At 40.4% G+C, this 19,314-nt stretch overlaps 1 protein-coding gene across 2 annotated transcripts in view; it reads right to left on the bottom strand.

The window, feature by feature from the left end:
* Positions 1-1,782: 1,782 nt before the first annotated feature.
* LOC146708078 (E3 ubiquitin-protein ligase SMURF2-like) overlaps positions 1,783-19,314 on the bottom strand; it is a 61,673-nt gene continuing 44,141 nt past the window's right edge. Inside the window, exons 11-20 of one of the 2 annotated variants that reach the window (XM_085459803.1) lie at positions 18,492-18,545; positions 10,347-10,560; positions 7,689-7,792; positions 7,459-7,573; positions 7,007-7,185; positions 6,213-6,350; positions 5,943-6,063; positions 5,610-5,811; positions 4,935-5,010; positions 1,783-4,794 (exon numbers count right to left, since the gene is read on the bottom strand). In XM_085459803.1, coding sequence (XP_085315929.1) covers positions 4,695-4,794; positions 4,935-5,010; positions 5,610-5,811; positions 5,943-6,063; positions 6,213-6,350; positions 7,007-7,185; positions 7,459-7,573; positions 7,689-7,792; positions 10,347-10,560; positions 18,492-18,545 — 1,303 coding nt within the window. In that variant the 3' untranslated portion in view covers positions 1,783-4,694. Of the gene's footprint in view, positions 4,795-4,934; positions 5,011-5,609; positions 5,812-5,942; positions 6,064-6,212; positions 6,351-7,006; positions 7,186-7,458; positions 7,574-7,688; positions 7,793-10,346; positions 10,561-18,491; positions 18,549-19,314 lie in introns of both variants that reach the window. The other variant, XM_085459802.1, reaches the window with a different exon arrangement.

Consider the following 19,314-nt stretch of genomic DNA (forward strand, 5'->3'; position numbering starts at 1 on the left):
AAATGAGCACAGATATGCAATGTGTATAAAATACTTCCAACCGTACTTGTAATAAAAGTTAACATAATGGAAGGATCCTCAAATGGACATCTTCAATAAACAACTGTAATGCAGTATCAATACTGTGAGAAATATTATTAGATGAAATAATGCTGTAAAGCATAGGTGTCAAACTCTGGCCCGCGAAGCCATACCAAATTATTATTAGAGCTGGCCTACTGGTATCATACAGCTAATATATCTATTTTTTAGTATTAAGCTTTGCTTGTTCCATATTCAGTTTTTCAGCAAAACTTCTTTGAGTCCATAAGAAGAGATTCATTCTTAAATCTGGAGGAAGATTTTTTTACAATAAATATTGATGTTAGCCCGCGACTTTGTTCCAGTTTTGAATTTTGACCCACTGTGTATTTGAGTTTGACACCCCTGCTGTAAAGAATGTTATTAATGCAATTATAATGATGCAGATTATATGGCAGCAATAAAAGAATTTCTGTATCTCCACACAGTCCACTCTCCCTGCAGCACGGACTACACTGCCTATGATGCTACATTCTTTAGAGCTATACCTGTAGCATTCTGCCTATTAGCTAACGACGACAACGACAACAACAACTCCTCACCGAGGAAACACGCAGAGACAGAGCGTCACCCTGTAACCATGGCAACCGTAACGCTGCCGCCTGGAACAGAACGTAGTCGTCAAAAAACCCAAACAGGCCTGGCCCGCCACAATATGAAACAGGGAAGTACCGCCGTGTAATCCATTTATTTCCATCTGCGTCTGCTGAACAGCCAACAGGAAATCAGTCCCTCTGAAATAGGCACCTGATTGGCTAAAACCTTTCCTAGCCCAGTATGCGGAAATGTTCGGTAGTGTTTATGTTTTTTGGTTCAAGGTACCCGAATCCAAACGGTTAATGCCAGCTGACGGTAACTACTAACTAAAAGCCTACCCCACCTCTAGAGCATTGATCGGATCAGTGGTTAACTGTGCAACCCCTCATTTCTTTTATTTACGTAATTTCCTCAGGGATAAAGAAAGTATTCCGATTCTGCTTTTTTTTTTTTTTTTTTTTTTTTTTGAAAGCAGAAAATATTTGCAGCAAAAATAGTTTGTGCTATTCTAATGAGCTCGAAAGTCAATATTTGGTACGATCACCTTTATTCTTCAACACAGCCTTCAGGATAATCAGTAATAATTCTCCGGGATTCTTAAAGTACATTCAAAATTCTTATTTGTTTTTGCCTTTTGTTCCACTCTTTGTGAGACAACCCCGCTCTGCTCTGATGAGGCTTTAGTGAACTGAAGGGTCAGACGCATCTCTGAGATCCTGCTTCAGATATTTGTGTGTTAAATTAATTTAGAATACTGTTCATCTGGTGTAGGTAACTTTTAGGCCCAGCACTTCTTTTGTCCTCCATTTGTCAAATTTATTTAAAAAAATTAATAAATAATAATAAAATTAACTCTTTGGGAATCGTATTTAATGCCTGTCAGATTGTGCACTTTGCCTTTTTGTTGCTTTGTTTAAAATTTGAAAGACGATATGAAAAAACGACAGACCAATGTTCTCTAAGATAATTTTCAACACAGCATCAAATATGTAGATTTTCTGAAGGCCCTACCTGTGTCACCCCCCTGTGAAACTCACCCTGTACGTATTCACTTAAGTCCTACTTAATAAGCAGATTATTACATGACCAGAAAAACCATCACTCAAAAAAAAAAAAAAAAAAAAAAGCTACAACAATAGATAAAAACCACAGTAACAGCCATAATTCTATAAAACATAATGCTGTTAGGTCCAAACAGCACAGTTTTATTGCTCAGCTTTCTGCAAGGGTACAAGAAGTTTATAACTTTGCTTCTTTATTGTCTTTATGTACAGGTGTCAGTTACAAACTCACAGAGCAGCTGATGTTAAAAACTATGCAAACATATACTGTAATAATAAATACAAAAACAGGATTCAAAAGGAAACATGGTGCATTAAAAAAAAAAAGGTTTTTTTGTACTGAATTCCACCAAAAATCATTAACTCGCTCACACACACAGGAATTAAAGGGGAGAGGAGTCTGCCGAACACTAACTTGTTGTGGTTTTTAAACCAGCTGATTTTTTTTTAAGTGCACAATATCAACCAGAATCAGATTTAAGTTTGCACTTTTATAAATCGCAGATGTTTCTTCAGAAGGTTAACAATCATCTGTAAAACTGTTCAGACTGTCTGATTAATTTGGCTGCTTAACAGGAGGGAGAGAGCATTTTCACCTCGTCTGGAAGCACTCAGCCCCAACAGCTTTTGTACGGAAGACCAAACCGTCTGGAAAAAGCAAAGGCGGCAACAAAGACCAGATGCGGACTTTGTGCACTGAACAAACATACTTGTGAGTCTATATATGCCATCTACATAAAAAAAAATATTTAGTCCAATAACTATTTGGTAAATAGAAGGAAGTGTTGGATTATAACTTGGAGTCCAAGTATGCATAATGTGTGCAAAAAACAAAAAACCCCATAAACTTGTAATGCATTTTCCAGTAAAATTATCAAAGATAAAAATCAATGAATATATCTGTAACTAGACAAAGACCACAATTTCAATGTACTCACTTTTATTTGTTTTGTCTCGTGATGAACAAAAATAGATTAAAAAAAAAAAAAAAAAAAAAAAAAAGGTTTACGATGCGAGGGGTGTCTGCTAATAAACCACCGATGGCTGCAAGTAAATGCAGATTACATATAACGACAACAATAAAATTAAAAAAAAGTAAAGAACATTTATTAGATTCTTTCCAAGTCAAAAAGTTTGCTAATAGGAAAATTTATGCAAATAAATATCCTTTAATCTCAAGCATCCATTCATGCAGTGTGTGGTTTTTGTTTGCCTGTTTTCTTTTTGGATGGATGGAGGCTTTGCTGATGGAGATGCTTCTCGCTGTCGCCTCTCTAGTATTTCAGTGACTTTTCATTTTGGTTAAACATTTTCACCATGTAGCACCCAGGAGCTCAGCAGCAGTCAAACTCCAGCATTTGCAGCTCTTAAGATCTCAGGACACCCAACAGCACAGAAACAAAAAACAGAAAAACAATGAATGTCGCCGAACAGATCGCTCCTGCACGTGTGAAATCACACCGCTGTCTGTGCTACCAGACCTCCAGAGCAGCAACTGTGGTCTCCTGTGACAACGTATGTTTGTTAAGAAGTGACGGTGAAAGACCACAAGAAAACGTCACTTTAAACTGCTAGGTTTACACTAATAAAGGTTTAAAGAAAGGGCCCCCATATACAGTTGTATCCCCTCCTCACATACTAGCCTAATGTAAAATTTAAAAAAAAATAATTAAAAAATAAAGGACAACTTCACCTGAGAATGCAAAGAGGTCTGTGACAGACATCAACATGCTTGCATTTAAACTGAACAGAAAGAACAAGCAACAATATACAAAATAGCTATGTATTTGTACATATATACTTAAAAATTACAGGTGTATAAGATATTTTTTACTCTATTTCAAATGTAGTTGTATAGCAAATGAAACGTGATATATTTCAATCTAATGTGAAGAAAGCACTCCTGCCATTACCGCTCAGTTTGTAAAGTGCTCTAAAGTGACGCGAGAACGAGAGAACGAGAGAGAGGAATACTTCTGCCTGTTTAAACTGATGATGTGACCGTTAACGAGCAACTGCCCTCAACAGCTTTTCGCCGAGCCTCATCCCGTGGACAGATGTGCTCTTTTCACATATGCTTTGACATTAAGTGGGCTGAGGCAAGCTTGTCCGGACAGAAAAAAAACAGAAGAAAGAAATAGGCATGCTGCTGGAGACAAACGTGTGAACGAGAGCAGGGAGAAAAAGGAAAGGTGAACCGGAGATGAAGGGCGACTGCGACATGGCTACTTTTCCTTGTACACATGCAGAAACACACAGACAAGCATCATTACACGACTGCAGCGATTTACGGAGAAAACATGATTGAGAATCCTTCACCGCCAGAGTTCGACCCTCGAAAACGCCACGAAACACGAGGACCTACGCCCGAATCATCTGTGACAAGTTCCACTTCAAAATGACACGAAATGACCTAACAGGTACAAAAGTACTGCTGGTGCGAAAAATCAAACTAATTATGGCCCACAGATGATCTTTTCTGACTCTTAACTGCCTAAATTATGACCTTTAGCATTTTGAAATGAAACCCTATCGATATCGAAGCAGGACATCGAGGTAGGATGAAGTCGTGACACTCCTACGAGATCAGGAGCAACAGCTCCACGAGGATCGGAAGGTGTTATATATGCTGAGGTTAAGATGGCTACTATGGTTTAAAAAAAAAAAAAAAAAAATGTATATGGCTACCTGCAGTATTAAAGATTCAGTAGCATGACATGCATCAGTCAGTAAAAACGGCAAAATAAAGAAACAAAGACTAATGGTTGCTAAATGTCTGGGGGGAATTTTCTAAGATGCTGACGATGACAGAGGGAGGACTCTATAGCAGCTGTTCAAACGCATCGATAAGGGAAGAGTGTGGACCGTGGTGGTGAGAGAAGAGGAAGACTGTAGGCTGGACACGCGCATCAGGCTCCGAGCGAACCTGTTGGCGCGTCACAGTGTCAGAAATAGTCACTATAGTCCTGCACAGTTACACTCGTTCATACACAAAAACACTCTACAAGATGGCTCTCATTCCACTGCGAAGCCACACGTCTCCTCGATTGCCGTCAGTAGCTTGTCGTACAGTTTATCATAGCTCTCGTAGGGCGGAATGTCGATCCGGTTAAAGCTGGAGAAAGAGGAAAACAAAAGAGGATTTGGACATGTGCTGTGAAAAAGGATCATTTTCTACTCCAAAAATATTTAAGTTTTTGTTCCTGTTAAATGTGTAACACATGGATCAGTCCTGGAGATACACGTCACACATACCAGGTATGGGCTTTGGGCAAGTTATTGGTGTTGGCATCAATCTGATGAATGGTGAAGAGTCTGGGCCCTGCAGCGCCTGCAATCAGAGCACGAACAGGATCCATCACCAACATAAAAGTGAACTTGTTATGCTGGTGAAGGTACAAATACTGCAATGTATGTAAAAGTAATGCCTGTGAGCAAAAGCTCTGGATTTAGACCGTTGCAAAGACCTAATTTCATAATTTTCCCCACAACTCTTAGATTTAAAAAAAAAAAAAAAAAAAAAAAACTGATAACCTGATAATGGCCATGGCAGGCACAACGATTTGACAGCGAACATAGTCGCTACTCCCACCTGCTGTGCAAACCTTCTGTTTGTGAGAGTCAGCCAATCAGAAGAAAGTTGGCTTAAATTAAGAGGTTTGTTTTAGACAGCAGATGAAGACAAATAATGATCCCAGAGTACAAGAAAATGTAAATATATGAAGCTGCACATGAACATGAAGTCCTACTCACTTTTTAATTTCAAAGAAAACTGAAGGAATTGCCCATTTGTTATATGGAGGGAAAGCAGAACCAATATTTAAAAGTGGGGTTCTACCTTTTTGTGGGTTCACAAAATAATTTAGAGCTGCAGGCAGAGGCCTGCTGGGAACACACACACAGACACACACACACAGTCAGGTTAAGTACCCTGTAAAGCCTTGAAGCCTTGCAGTGGGACTCTAGATGAGCCAGTAACAAACTGCAGTAATCGGGCCCTCCTCTCCTCGTCAAATGACTCCACGGCTTTCCAAAACCACTTGACGATGTTGGTGTCAGGGGTGCAATGCTTCAGGCGGGTGTTTGACTTCCAGTCGGCGATGTCTATCTTTCCCAGGCCGCACACAATCAGCTGAAAGAAGAGACACTTTTACATCATCCTGGAATTTGTTACAATACCTGAGTGGGCATAGAACTCATCAATATAAATGAAACATGACGATCTTTATGTTTTACAAGAGGTGCTGCTGTCATCTAATGTACCTCTAGTTCCTTCTCGTCAAAGGATTTGAGCAGATGTTGTGGGATAACCTCATTGAAGCCTTTCTGCAGGGCCAGAAACTGAGCCTCAATGCCATGAAGGAAACGCCAGTTCACATACAACCTGCATAGAGCATGAGAGAGCAGAGGAAACAGAGGGTTATCATCAGACAATGATGCAGAGAAGTGTAAAAGAGGAGAGCTTGCATGGGCTCAAATTAAACTCGGCTACATGCTGCACATTGTTGTCTTTGGGTTTCTTTTAGTCCATACCTCACATATTCTTTCTTGGTGTCTTCTGTCACAGAGATACTCTTCCCGTTGGGTTTGAGTTCATGTGGGATGATTTCTCCGTAAGCATTGTGCTCCACACAGAAAGTGTGGTCCAGGACACCAGTGATGTCATTGTCCCTGAGCAGACAGGGAGACAGAAAATACAGGATGTAGAGTGATAAGTACAAGCTCATTGATTCTGATTTCTTTATCTTTCAGTATTTGTTCCACAGTCACTAAATTAAGGGAATTATACTCCCAGGGTGTTTTGTCGGGGCCATTTGTTATGTCATGTTAATGTAAAGGTTTTTGTTTTTTGTTTTGGGGTTGTTGTTTGTTTGTTTTTGTTTTTTTTTGGGGGGGGGGGGGGGGGGGGGTTCTCCAGTGTTCACCTTTACATGATCAGCAATGTCTGAGTAAGAAACAGAACCAGCTGCATCACCAAAACAAAGCTGTTTACCATTAATCAGGCTAAAACAGAGGCACACAAGCCAACACAATTTTTAAAAGCGGCGGGTGAAGGAGTAAAATGGGCTGTTCGTTTTTGACGTCGGATGTTGCGCTCATGTGGCAGCAGGGGGCAGTGCAGTCATAAGAAATGGTTTGGTTGAGGACGAAATGATCAGGTTTTTGTGGGTATCTGAATAAGCGGTGCTCTGAGCTTTGTTTTAATTCATTTTAGTTTATGCAGACATGTTTCCCCCCTGCATGCGTGAAACACTACGATTTCAACTTTGTGTTGTCAGCGTTTAGAAAACAGATTAAAAGAATGATGTGAAAACAACAGGACTCACAAAATCCAGACGAGGCTGTTGTGTAGGTCCGGATCGACGGATTCCATATCATCCAGCGTGATCGGTTTTCCTAGCAGCTGTTTGTAGAAGGGCAGAGTGAAGCCTCCGTCAATGTAGTGGCCGTGAAACACTGCCATGCCCATGATGCGACCCACAAAGTGGAAGTATGACAGGTGCTCCTGCAGATTAAAACACAGAATAGTAATAAAGTGAGATTTCTTCCATAGCTTATCACATTCACCTCACCATTAAGCTGAAGCCAATGGTGAAAACCCAGGAGAGGAAATAATTCACTAGTTCAAGGCTTACAGAACTGAAGCTTGATCATTTAAAGGTGAAGTTGTTCTACCTACCAACCGTATTTCATGCTTTTGCCTGCAGCAATTAGCCGTTTACATACATTATCACATGTCTTATCAAATATTATGACTATTAAACCAAAGAATTCCTACTGGGTTGACAGCAGAGTCCGGGTTAATCTGTAGAGTGTAGATATCATCTCTAGAGTACTGGAACAGGCCGTAGTAAGGGTTCAGCATCTCGTGGGACAGCAGGTACAACCACTCCCTAACACAAATACGGGTTCAGTGTGAAAATGTAATACAAAATAACACTAACAAGCATAAATCAACGTTTAATGATATTTCAAGAACAGGAAAATAAAACGCATGGGACATGTTACCTTGCTACCCCGCCATAATCCAGCCCCTCTTCTCCTCTAAACTTGATCATGAGTCTCTTCCAAAGATCTTTCGGCCGCATCTTCATCACCTGCCGGTACGACTCCTATGAATCAGCAAATTTAACATGCAGGTCAGTAAAAGACGACACCCTTCAGTATCACATTTCTATGCAATACGACTTAAACAGTGGCACTGCTATCTTTGCTGAATGGAAATACACCAACTTTGCAACTTTGGTTGGGTAGGTGTATTACCTGCTGCACAAACACACCAAAGACTGTAAAGGAAACCAACTCACACCTTCAGAGAGTCGTGATGTGTGAAATAAATCAGAACAACCAGTACAGTTTGTCACTGTGCCAAGCGCGCTCAAACTCCACGGTCAAAGTTGAATATGTTTGGCCACCATCAGTGAATTTAACCTATTAATGAAAACTACCCGACCTGGTAATATAAAGGGAAGGAAAAAAGTTGATCATTTGTGTTTGAATTCAGTAAATTACAACAACACAGGTTGTTGTCTGCATGTGTCCTTTTTGTTTACAGGTTTCTATTCAAACAGACACGTCGGGTGTGTGTTTTAACAGGCAGGTAGCTTGCTGTAAACGTCGCCTTCCTCTTAGGGCTTCATAGTTTTGGTGATGAGGAAATGAGCGAAACTATTACAGAATATTTTGCTGGACTCCCACTCCAAGTTTTCGAAACTTCAAAGCTCTGCAGTCCTGAGTCAAAGTTTCTATAATCAGACCAGACATGAGAATATTCATTCATGTGCAGCCTAAAATACTACAGAATTACTACCATCATTAAATACTACTATTAAGATATTGCTTTAAAACAAACAAAAACCTAAATCCTCATCATCATACGGATCCTGTACAATTAAAAAAAGGTTTTGCTTATCAAGATCAGTCCTCTAACACGAGTCCAGACGCTCAAAGGCCACCCTGCAGTAAACAATCTCCTGCCACAGCAACGGCACTGCTGCAGCTGTGAAAACATGACAGATCTAGGCTGCACTGAGTCAGCTGCAAGATTAAATTCATCACAAACACTTTAGTTGTGTAAACTGAAGTTTTGGAGTCTTAAAAAGGTGCCGCTGATGTCTGGTAAACCACACAGCCAGCACATGGGAAACAAATGAAACTAGCCCTCCGACTACAGAATGTTAGTGAGCAAAAGGATTTGTGTACAAAGTCACCAAAACATTACTGAGGGACATCAGAGAAACTCAGTTAAAGATCATTATTTAGCTAAACATTGAGTATGACAGAAAAAAAGACCCCTCCACCACTGAAAGGTGCTAAAATGAAGCCAAAAAACCTGAAACAAAATAGCAGACCACAGTAAACAGAGTTTTACGAGTAACATTAAGTAAACTGGTTGATTACTTTGGCCTGCCTCATTGTAGTTTGGGTCTGTACAGCATCAGTGAGGAGACGCCTGTGTCTCCATGAGAAGATAAGAAGCCGTCCATGGAAGGGAGCAGAGTTTATTAACTTCAGAGGATTATTTATTTTTCTTCTATATCAAGATCTACTCTAATCTACTCTACCAGTATCTGTCATGTCAGGCTTGTAATCAGAGTTGCTGTGAGGTAGCAGTACATGAGCCTACATGCAGAGCAGTAAGCAACTTTCTGTTGACTTTTCTGTTTTCGGTTAAGTGAGATTGACCTTCGTTTTAAAGAATCAAACAGGTGCAATGAAATATCAGCTTGTGGCGCAAAGCAAGTGTAACGAGGTGTCACCGTCACTGCAACGCTGCACGAAAACCTCCAGTAGATCTGCACTTCAGGTTTTCACACTTTCTCAGATGTTCTTCCTAAGCCGTCACATCAAAGGGAAATGAAGTCATATTCTTCATCGCGCAGCTTGGAGTAATGAAGTTACGTCTAGCTACAAACACTTGCCACTGCTGCCTGAGCTCCTTTCCACACCCCCTCCCCATTACTGTTCAGCTGCTGAAATCATCCAGAAAGAATGCCTCTGCCTTGGTAGAACAAATGTTTGGGAGAGCACGAAAGAGGCAGAGGAGGAGAAAAAAAAGGAACATAGAAATAGGTTTTTTTGTGGTGTTGTAAAGGCCATTCTGTTCTGCTTTTCCCTGGAAATCATAAAGTAGCTCTCAGTACTGGTTCTGTGCTGTAATGGGCTATTTCTGATGCACATCGTAAATGGGGTGAAAAAAATTCCAGTAAAAATGCAAAGATTTGGGGTTTGCGAGCATTATGTTATTGTTTTAAGGCGTGGGCAGCAGTCATATGATGCTTTCAATGCCACGTGATTAATTAACCATGAATTTGTATGTGTGTAAATTCTTAGTTATTAGGTTTAATTTGAATACACATGTTTGTGGCTGCGTTCAGACGTCCTTCAGATGTTTTCTGTTATTGTTTGCAGCACACAAAAGTTTTAGGTTGGAATGCCAGGTTTATAAATATGACAACTATTCTTAGATAAAACATTTGTAGTCATGCGGTTCATCAATACAGTTCATGGAAATAAAGGTTCAGACGGTTCACTACCTCTGAACACAAAGAAGCGTGGTGTTTGTGTTCATTTTGCATTCTAAGAAGCATGAAGGTTATGAAAAGCTTCAGACCACCTGACCGTGTGTTTTTCCTTGCGTGAAAAGGATTCTGCTTTATTCCTTACCTCAAAGATCTCCTCACGGCTGACCTCAATGCGGCAATGGCCGGCCTGGGGTTGGTGCTGAGAAAGCTCCTGTCGCAGAATCTTCAGCTTCTGCACCAGGTCTCTCTTGTACTTGGGAACCGTCAGGCACTCTGCCTCTTCTGGTAACTGGGCTGGGGACAGGGCTTGCTGAGGGCCACCAGGAGCAACCTGTTCCTTTAACTGAGTCGGATGGCTGAAGGTGGTGAGATGATCAGTAGAGAATAGAAGAAAGGGAGAAGAGCATGGGAATAGATGGAGGGAGGGCATGAAAGAAAAGCAGGGGGGAAAGAAAAGAACAGCGGTTTGTCAGTAAGACCCATCAGTTATCTTAAAATGTTTGTCCTTAGATGTTCTTTCCTGAAAGCAAATTACTATTGTGTGATTGTTTATACAAAGACAGAGGAGATATGTCCGGTAGGGAATTCCCTAACTCCGCCATCCACTAACCACAGGACCAGGGAGTTTTGTAAGAAATTCCCTCTGAAGCCCTCACCCGCTTCACTGGTCTTAAAGCAAAAAGTGCTAAACAGAGCTCTAAGCTCTGAGCAAATCTAATCCAGACCTGTGGACAAGCTGAACCTTTGCCCAGAAAATTTAGACAGGACAGTGGTGTAAGAGTAGCTGGCGCCTCCGGCGAGCTCAACTGGACCGATAAGTTGATCTGTTCTTTTCCTCTTCATGTCAAACTTGACCTACTGTTTTGAAAAACACTCTCCATCCCACAAATCTTTACTTCCTGTTTTAAAGCTAGAGAGGTCCGTGGTTCCCAGTAGGTATCACTGCCCACCAACAAGCACAAGCAGAGCTTTCATCTAGCCCGCGGAGCTGCCCTCCCTTTCCATGCAGTTCCAGCTAAATTCGTTTTGCTAGATGTCCGTAGACCTGGAGCTACAGATATGGATCATATGTGAATATCTTCACATTTAGAGGGGGAAACAAACACTTTTAGAAAAAAGGACTAAGAACTAAAGTATGATACTTTTACATCCTCTCTGTAGAGAAGAAAAACAGAGCGGTTACAGGACTATTCATCATCAATTTCTAGGACAACATTTCAAAGAAGAAAAAGGAGGGTGAAGGGAACAAGGAGCGGGTGATCTTAGAGGCGGTGGAGGAAGAGATTTCAGCTGTTGCTGTAGCAGCAGGTGAATCAGGATGTGAAAAGTACCACTGCTTCATCTCCAAACTCAGGCTCAGAGCAGGAGGCTTTAGCTCTCTAGTCTATCTGAGCGGTTCTCAATTGTGTGTATCAAAACAACCTGACTTTAATTCTAAAACACAGCAACTGATGTGCTTAAATAACTGGTTACATCCACACAGACAGAGTGTCAACAGAGTTTGCTAACTATGAGACCATCAACATAGCATTTTGTTTAAAAACAAAACAAAACAAAACATTGAGGCCCTTATTTTTCTCCTCGTTTAACTTCTTCCGCCAACTTATTTGAATTTTTTAAAGCCAACCGCTAAAGTCACCTCTAGTTTTGCTCTGAATTTAGATGGAAGCCTAAAAAAACAAAAAAAAAAAACAAAACTCAAACCATAGTTCCATGATCCTGATAGCATCTCTGGTCGAAACTGACTGGCCACTTTGTCGTTTTCTTACTTGAACACTAAATAGATTTTTCACTATTGTCCATTTCTCTCAACGTGTTTTTCTTGTCCTAACACAAAATAGAAAACCACCCTTTTCCAAAATGCAGTTAACTATAATTCCAATTAATGCATTCAGTTCATGTTTGTGCGGAAGCCTTGCATTTTTTTAGACAACAAGGTCTATTGTGAGGAAGGTGGAATTTGACACTGAGGCACTTAAATGCTGACCTTCATCTTATTTTGCCCCCTTCGTTTTCAGAGCTTCTATGTTCTAAGAAATATTTAGATACAGCCTATGGAACGTGAGCCATGGTGAGGATTCATGTTCTAACTTCCTCCAGCCCTCACTGTGGTTTTGGTGGTGAGATGCCTGGGTGGGCTTCGTAAAAACAAACTCCATCTCTCCCTTGAGCAGGGCAGCAGCCCTCATTTTCCTGCGATGAGACATGCAGGCAGCAGACGACTGCTTTAAAAGAAGCTACTGTCCTCTGCTGGGAGTGTCAAAGCTGCTGTTGACTAAACAAAGACAGCAAACCAACCGGCATGAATTGAAACAAAAGAATGAGAAAGAGAGGCCTTCCAATGCAGCATCACATATCCACCCACTTATTCCAACACTTAGTGTACACTTGGGTTGTTGGGATCAGTGGGTTGAAAAAGGCCCGTCTATCTATGAGGGCTTTCCAAGCTAAACGGGTACAGTGTTTCACCAGCCTATCCCTGTATAATCAACTCAGCTGCTATTTATTTTATTGGCAGGCGCTGGGGCTCCTAGCATGTCAAAGAAAGGGTAAGACTGCAGTACAGCAGTCTTGAAAACCACTTTTAGGAAGGAGGAGGGGAAGAAAAGATGCCTTAAAACAAAACTGAATGAGTTGCTTTTGGCTGGAGGACTTAAGAACCATATAATAAAGCGTAATTTCAGCGCACTTTTTCTTCTGAGGGCACAGTGCAATTAAAAATATGTTTCGGCATAGTTCACTGTCTCAAGTTCCCAAATGGGACAAACTCTGCATATTTGATGGTAAATATAGAAAATACAAGCACAGCAAAACTGAAAATCTTTCCCTGAGCCAAAAAAGAGAAATGGTTCTTACTGATGTGACAACTGTGAAATATGATGAGTGGGGAGAAATCTAAACTTTCAAATTCAATCTAAAAGACACAGGATTGTGATATTGTTATTCCATGCTAGAGGGAACAGGAAAAAGAGGCTGTAAAGGTCAAGAAATTAAGACGCAAACATTTGCACAAACTGGATGACCCCACACCTGAACCGGCGGAGTCATGATAGCCTCTCTCTGTACTTGCAGGCTGTGTGTGCAGAGCTGCACGTCTCTGTGTGAGAAAGTTTACTTGCTGCTTTTTACACTACAGCTTGCACAGGTGGGATATAATGAGTGGTGACTAAGTGTAGTAGTGTTAAAGCCACATGAACACACCCACTCTGACCCCCACCCAGCCCACAGAATCAAAGGGCCCTTTAATAGTGGGGCTATCAGGCTGGTGCCATGCTCCTTACACTTAAAATGCATAAGAGAACAGAAAGAGCGGGGAGAAATGTCACTGTCGTGCGTCTTGCCAGTGAACCGTGACCTTTGACATTCTTTCTAATTTTAAAATTAGAGAACTTCTGCCTTCTCTAAAAGCAGATGCATTACAGGAAATAAGCACTAGACAAACTGTGGATAGCCTGATGATGAAAATATTCTGTGTATGAAGACATTTTCTAAAAATAAAGGATTAACATCATTTTCCATTTCTGATCATTATGTGATTTCTGATTTAATTAGAATTTTTAGCATCCCATGGATACTAATGCCTAGCTAAAACTGGTAGAAGTTACACTGTATATATTTGTTAAGATGGATTTTTTTTTTTTTTTTTTTTAATTTAATTTTAGGCTTTAATCCATGTAGTTTTTTTCTGTTTGCTCTAATACTAAAGGTTCCCTTTCAGGTGGCAATCACTGCACTGGTGAATCATGTCAGGTTTAGAAAATACAGTAGAAAAAGTCAAAATCCCCACAGCCAAGTAATTTCCATTTAGCTCTACAGGTTATTATACTAAATATAATCATAACTTCACAAAACATCAATGCAAATGTTGATATAAATGTCATCAAGATTTACTGCTTGGTTGGGAAAATACCTGCTGATGCCCAGCAAGGCCCAATCCAGCGCCACCTAAAAATACCTTCAAGCAAACACTGATGTAATTTTTCAGACATACTCTATGAGTGGGTGCAAAGCAGGAAGCTAAGTATGCGAGAGACGGTGTGGCAGACCACAGTAATGCAGCCGTGTCTGACTATTCGAGCCCTGCATCAGCTGAGGTCAAAGGCAACAGGGCTGTGAGTCTTATTTAAATGAAGTGTATAGGATTACAGTTTGCATCCCAAATCTGCTCCATGCATCTAATACTGCAGACTAAACATGCTGTTACTACAGAGAGGATGAATCTGAATCATGAAACAACAGAAAGAGTGCAGAAATGTGAGGTACTCTAGCTAGCAAGCTTCCAGCCAGCGTTTTTTTGTCACTGGAGTTAAAAATCAAGAAAAATATTGTCTGCCACATCACATAATTTTTTCAGCTGCTGTTTACGACATTGCGGCCTGAAGCACCAAAGGCTGAGCTGAGGTCAGGATAATAAAAATGGAGCACATGTCTGCATTAGCTGCAGTGCAGTGAGTCAAAAAGAACATGAAATTTTTTTAGAGCTTCAGGATCGGTAGAAAGGTTTTTTTGGAAAGATCATCAATGTCTGATGGCGTGAAGTGGGCAGTAAATCTGTCAGAGAGAAGGAGTTGACAGAGTTTATATTTGTTCCATATCTGATCTGCCTTCCTCTGTGTCTTTTTAAAAAAAAAAAGTCATAATTTTTTTTCCCCCCCACTCTATAGTCAGAATCTCTTCATTGTTTTTGAGTGGCCAAGAATTTCATTCTGTGTCTGTGTGACAGAAAATGACAGGAACATTAATTGTGGTAGTGGAAGGAAACACAAACAACAACTGCTTTTCTTTTCCAATATGCACACAAAATTTCCTGTTGTGCTCTCTCCTCCTGCGGTATGCATACTTTTGTTAAAACCCACGGACTCTCACTGAAATCAATTCTGCTGCTCTGAAATGGAGTTTCATGCCGTACTTAAGTGCGTGCTTCTATGTTATAGACCTAGGAAGTAGGAGGAAAAGTTGAAGAAAAAAAAAAAAAAAGGTATCTGATCTCAACTTGGCTGATCTCTCTTTCGAGGTCATCTTGTGCATGACTGGATGACTTTTTTAGATGTCTCAGTGGAAGTCACTTTCTGTATCCTTACACTTGCACTTCTGTGATGTGAGCTGGATCTCCTCCAGAGTGTCAAAAAGATTCTTCAACTTTAATTTTATTTAGTGGAAGTGGAAAAGCTTACTGGGAGCCAAGTGTTACGAGTGGGACAGGTGGTGGGGCAAATATTTTGTTGGTGTGTTCTCAGTGTGCTCGATGTTTGTGAGTGTAATGTATTCAGTATATTTTGAATAGAAATATAGAAAACTATTCGGCGCGTATATAAAACAGGTCCGCGGCTCTGAACCGTAGTAAAGGGACCTCTGGCTAATACGTCGGGTTCTGTGTCGGGCTCGTAGCCGAAAACTAGCTTTACTTTGTTGTCTGGGTCAACTTTGCTAGCGAGAGACAGAGAGAGGCGTTGAAAGGCTGCTCCAACGGGACTTATTGTTTCTGAGGAAAACACGAACACAGCGTACAGTCGAGTCTTAATAGCTTACTTACTGCTGGGCTCGTCAGACACTCTTTTTGGCTGCAGTGGTTATTATTATATTTACATGCTTCCAGCTCCTGTTTCTGCTCGATGACAGCTCGTACTTTTCGACTCTGTCCTTTCTTCCTCCCCTCGCGCTCACAGACACATAACGGGTATGGCAGTCCATTCTCCCTGCAGCACAGACTACACTGCCCATGAGGCTACATTCTTTAGGGTGATGCCTGTAACACTCTGCCTATTGCCTTCATATTAAATAATTTTTGAATAATCATTTTTAAAAATATTTCTTCACGTCATTATGCGGGCCACAAATAGAGGTGACATGGGCCACGAGATTGAGACACAGGCATTAGAGGCTCTTAATGTGTGTTTTGTTTGAGTGGAATTATCAAAAATAGAGAGGAGGGCATAACCTAACATATGAGTCAGTTTTAGATTTAATCATAAATCGTACAGTTCAAGTCATCATACTGGGACTTCCAGGGAGAGATCGAAACAAGCAGCTGTACTGGAAGCTGTCTGGGTATGCACAGAAAGATGGCCTTGAGGAAGAGATCAGCCAACTTTAAATTAGGTATTTTCATAATACCTTAAATGCAGTTTGGAGGCTAAATATTCTTAAAAGTAGATAATATCCAGCAATACTGTTTGGAAATAACAGTGAAGCTTGGCCCTTTCTCTGCCAAGAGTGTGTGAAAGACAAGAGGCGCTTGGTGACTTCTGACTTGCTGCCGACCAGAATTCGCTAAAATAAAAAAAGCAAATCAAAGTAGATGTCACTGCATACGGATCATGAGTGATGACTGAAACAGGTTGCTTTTCAGTTTACAGATTTTCCAAAGAAAATGCTACATATTATATCTTTAAATCCTGACAGCGATAAAAGAAACAGGTCCTGGTATGAAGTCAGCAGAAAAATCCAACACCTTTTCAGGACAGAAACGTTCAAGGTGGAAGCACAAAGGGGATTAAAAGAAAAATACACAACAAGGAGGAGGAGATGTAGAACAAAAACAGTGGTGGTGGTTTGACTGGTTGTTCTACTAGTGTTTACATACCGGCTTAGTAGACAGAAACTTAATGAGGCTGATACTCCCAAATGTTTCGACGAATCTGCTTCACTCGTGCAATATGTGTAAACAGCCTGGTGTGGCATTCGTGCATGTGCCTATGCAGCCTCTGTATTACTGCCTGCTGTTGTTTGTGTACATGCTGTCACAGTTCAGCCTCTCACCCAGTAAGAAGTTCAACATTTATCACCACTAAGAAAATGTTGTGTTTCAGTGCCAAAAGTAGAAAAGTGACTAATACTGAACATATTCCAATTTTGAAGAAAAATAAATAAAATTAAATAAAACACTGATTTTGAAGTGCGTTTACTTTTTCCTGCCACGGTGACTTTTCTACTTGAGTACATCAGGGTAGTAATTAAAAGCAATGTTGCCAGTTTTTGGTTATGGTCAGACATAAAGGAGCAGCTTTAAGGAAGCAGATACTATCTGAGCTGAAATTGTTTTTACAACTGTGCAGTTTTACATATGCGAGGTATACCACCGGACCATCACACGCCAAAGTTTTAAAGCCCAATTAAAAATGTAATCCAGCCAATATTCGACTAGGCTCTCTAAACTCCCCCCCCCCCCCCCCCCTCTGTAATTGTACCTAATAAAAATACAAATAAAGACAACAAGTGCTTACTTTTACATACAATAACGTATTCGGATATTACATATTTCGGCAGAGCAGAACATTGCCCTTGCTGTGACACAAAATTGCAAACGGACTGTCTTTCAGTTTTATTTTCATTAATATCGTGTGCATCACTGCAAAAGCTGCAGTACAAATGACAGCTTATTAATTTTTCAAAGCTCTAAAGTGTTGTCTGGACTCAAATCGCACCTAATAAGGAGTCAGACAAGCGGTTAACGATGCTGACTGTGGATAACATAACTGAGCTTCAAATCACAACCAGAGGCTGTTCTGACACATATGGATACTATTTGACCAAATGACCAGATGTTGATTTCCCAAACATGTCTATCGTGCCAGCCGCTATTATTGCAAGAGGTTTTGACTAAGATTTTCTACCAAAAAAGCAAAGACGGAAAAATCCCTACATCTCTCTGTATGCTCCTCTTGTTCTAATAATCCCCACTGCGCACGCTGAAAGTCGTAAGTAAAGTAAAGAGACCTCCCTGACAGCCAAAATACTTCCTAAAATTTAGTCTGTCGTGTCTACAAAAATACCACAGACAATTTTGGTGTAATTTTCACTAAATTATGCGTCCGGCCTGCGTCTTCTGTTGAAGAATAAAAGAAGATTTGTGCTAAGCTAGCAGCTGCTTCGCTAATATGTGTTTAGTATTTTCATGAGTGAGGTTTGGCTTCATTGGGTCAGTGTACTAAGCGCTGATCTTCCATGGAGGCAGGCTGCTGACAGACTAGACGAGCATAATGAAAGATGAACTGACAGTTCTCCGATACGGACAGCAGGCCAGAGAGTGTGTGTTTAATACTTGCATGGCATCCAGTTGAAAGGTAACCTTGAGAAAAAAGATTCGCACATGTTTACAATAACACAAGCAGACATGCTCCCCCTTTGGATGGCATTTTCTCTCATGGTATTATAACAGTGCAAGTCTGTGTGTATATAGTATGAAAGCCTATGTGCCCTGTGGACAGTTTATCTGTACGTTGCAGATTATGAATGCTCATGTTCTTCTCTATGCATGTCTGTGTTTTTGTGTGCATTTGTGGGTTACCTGAGGTTAGTGTTTTGGCTGTCCATGGCCACACGGGAACCATTTGGACTTGGGCTGCTGGAGAAAGCAGGAAAGAGGAAAAGACAGAGAAAGACAAAAGGGGGGAAACGAAGAAAAGGACATAAAAGAGAAGGTGAATGGCAGAGAAGAGTATTGGAGCATTGAAAACATCAGGGGATGGGATTAAAAAAGGAATGGAAAAAGAGGACAGACGTGAAAAAGGACAGAATAAAGGACATAAAGAAAGAGAATGTAGGTAAGATCAAACAAGAAAAATGGTGTAAAACAATCCAAAACATGGACAAAATAAAGAAAGCAAGATTTTTAAGGTTATAAACAAATAATAGGATAGAGTGTTAACATAAAAGAAAAGAAAAACACGACAGAGGAAGTGATAAGGAGGAACAAAACAGCAAAAAGAGTGAGTGAACCATATACATATTCATTGCTGGTGGATTAAACAATGTAAGCAAAACACATCCTCTCTTCTGTTGGTTACTCCATACACATGATGACAGGAGTACTGTTGATTTCCACTAACACAATGAGCGGGAAGCTCATTTTAAAAATATTAAGCCATTAATGTCCCTCTGCTTCAAATACAAAGATGTCAGAAAGCTAAAACAAACCTTAGCAGTGCAATAGGCACAGTGAGGTCAGCACTCAATGACGATGAAACGTTGGACTTCTTTTAGAAGAAGAAGAATATAAATGATGTCTTAAGCAATGAAAATATCTACTTTATTTTACAGTCATATCCTTGATCAGACTTGTTACTTTAATGGTTACCTGGTTTCCAAATAGCTGAGGGTGCTTTACAGAA

This window comes from Copadichromis virginalis, linkage group LG6 (assembly GCF_057382275.1).
Source record: "Copadichromis virginalis isolate Kocher_CV1m ecotype Utaka linkage group LG6, C_Virginalis_male_GT1.1, whole genome shotgun sequence".
Lineage (NCBI taxonomy): Eukaryota > Metazoa > Chordata > Actinopteri > Cichliformes > Cichlidae > Copadichromis > Copadichromis virginalis.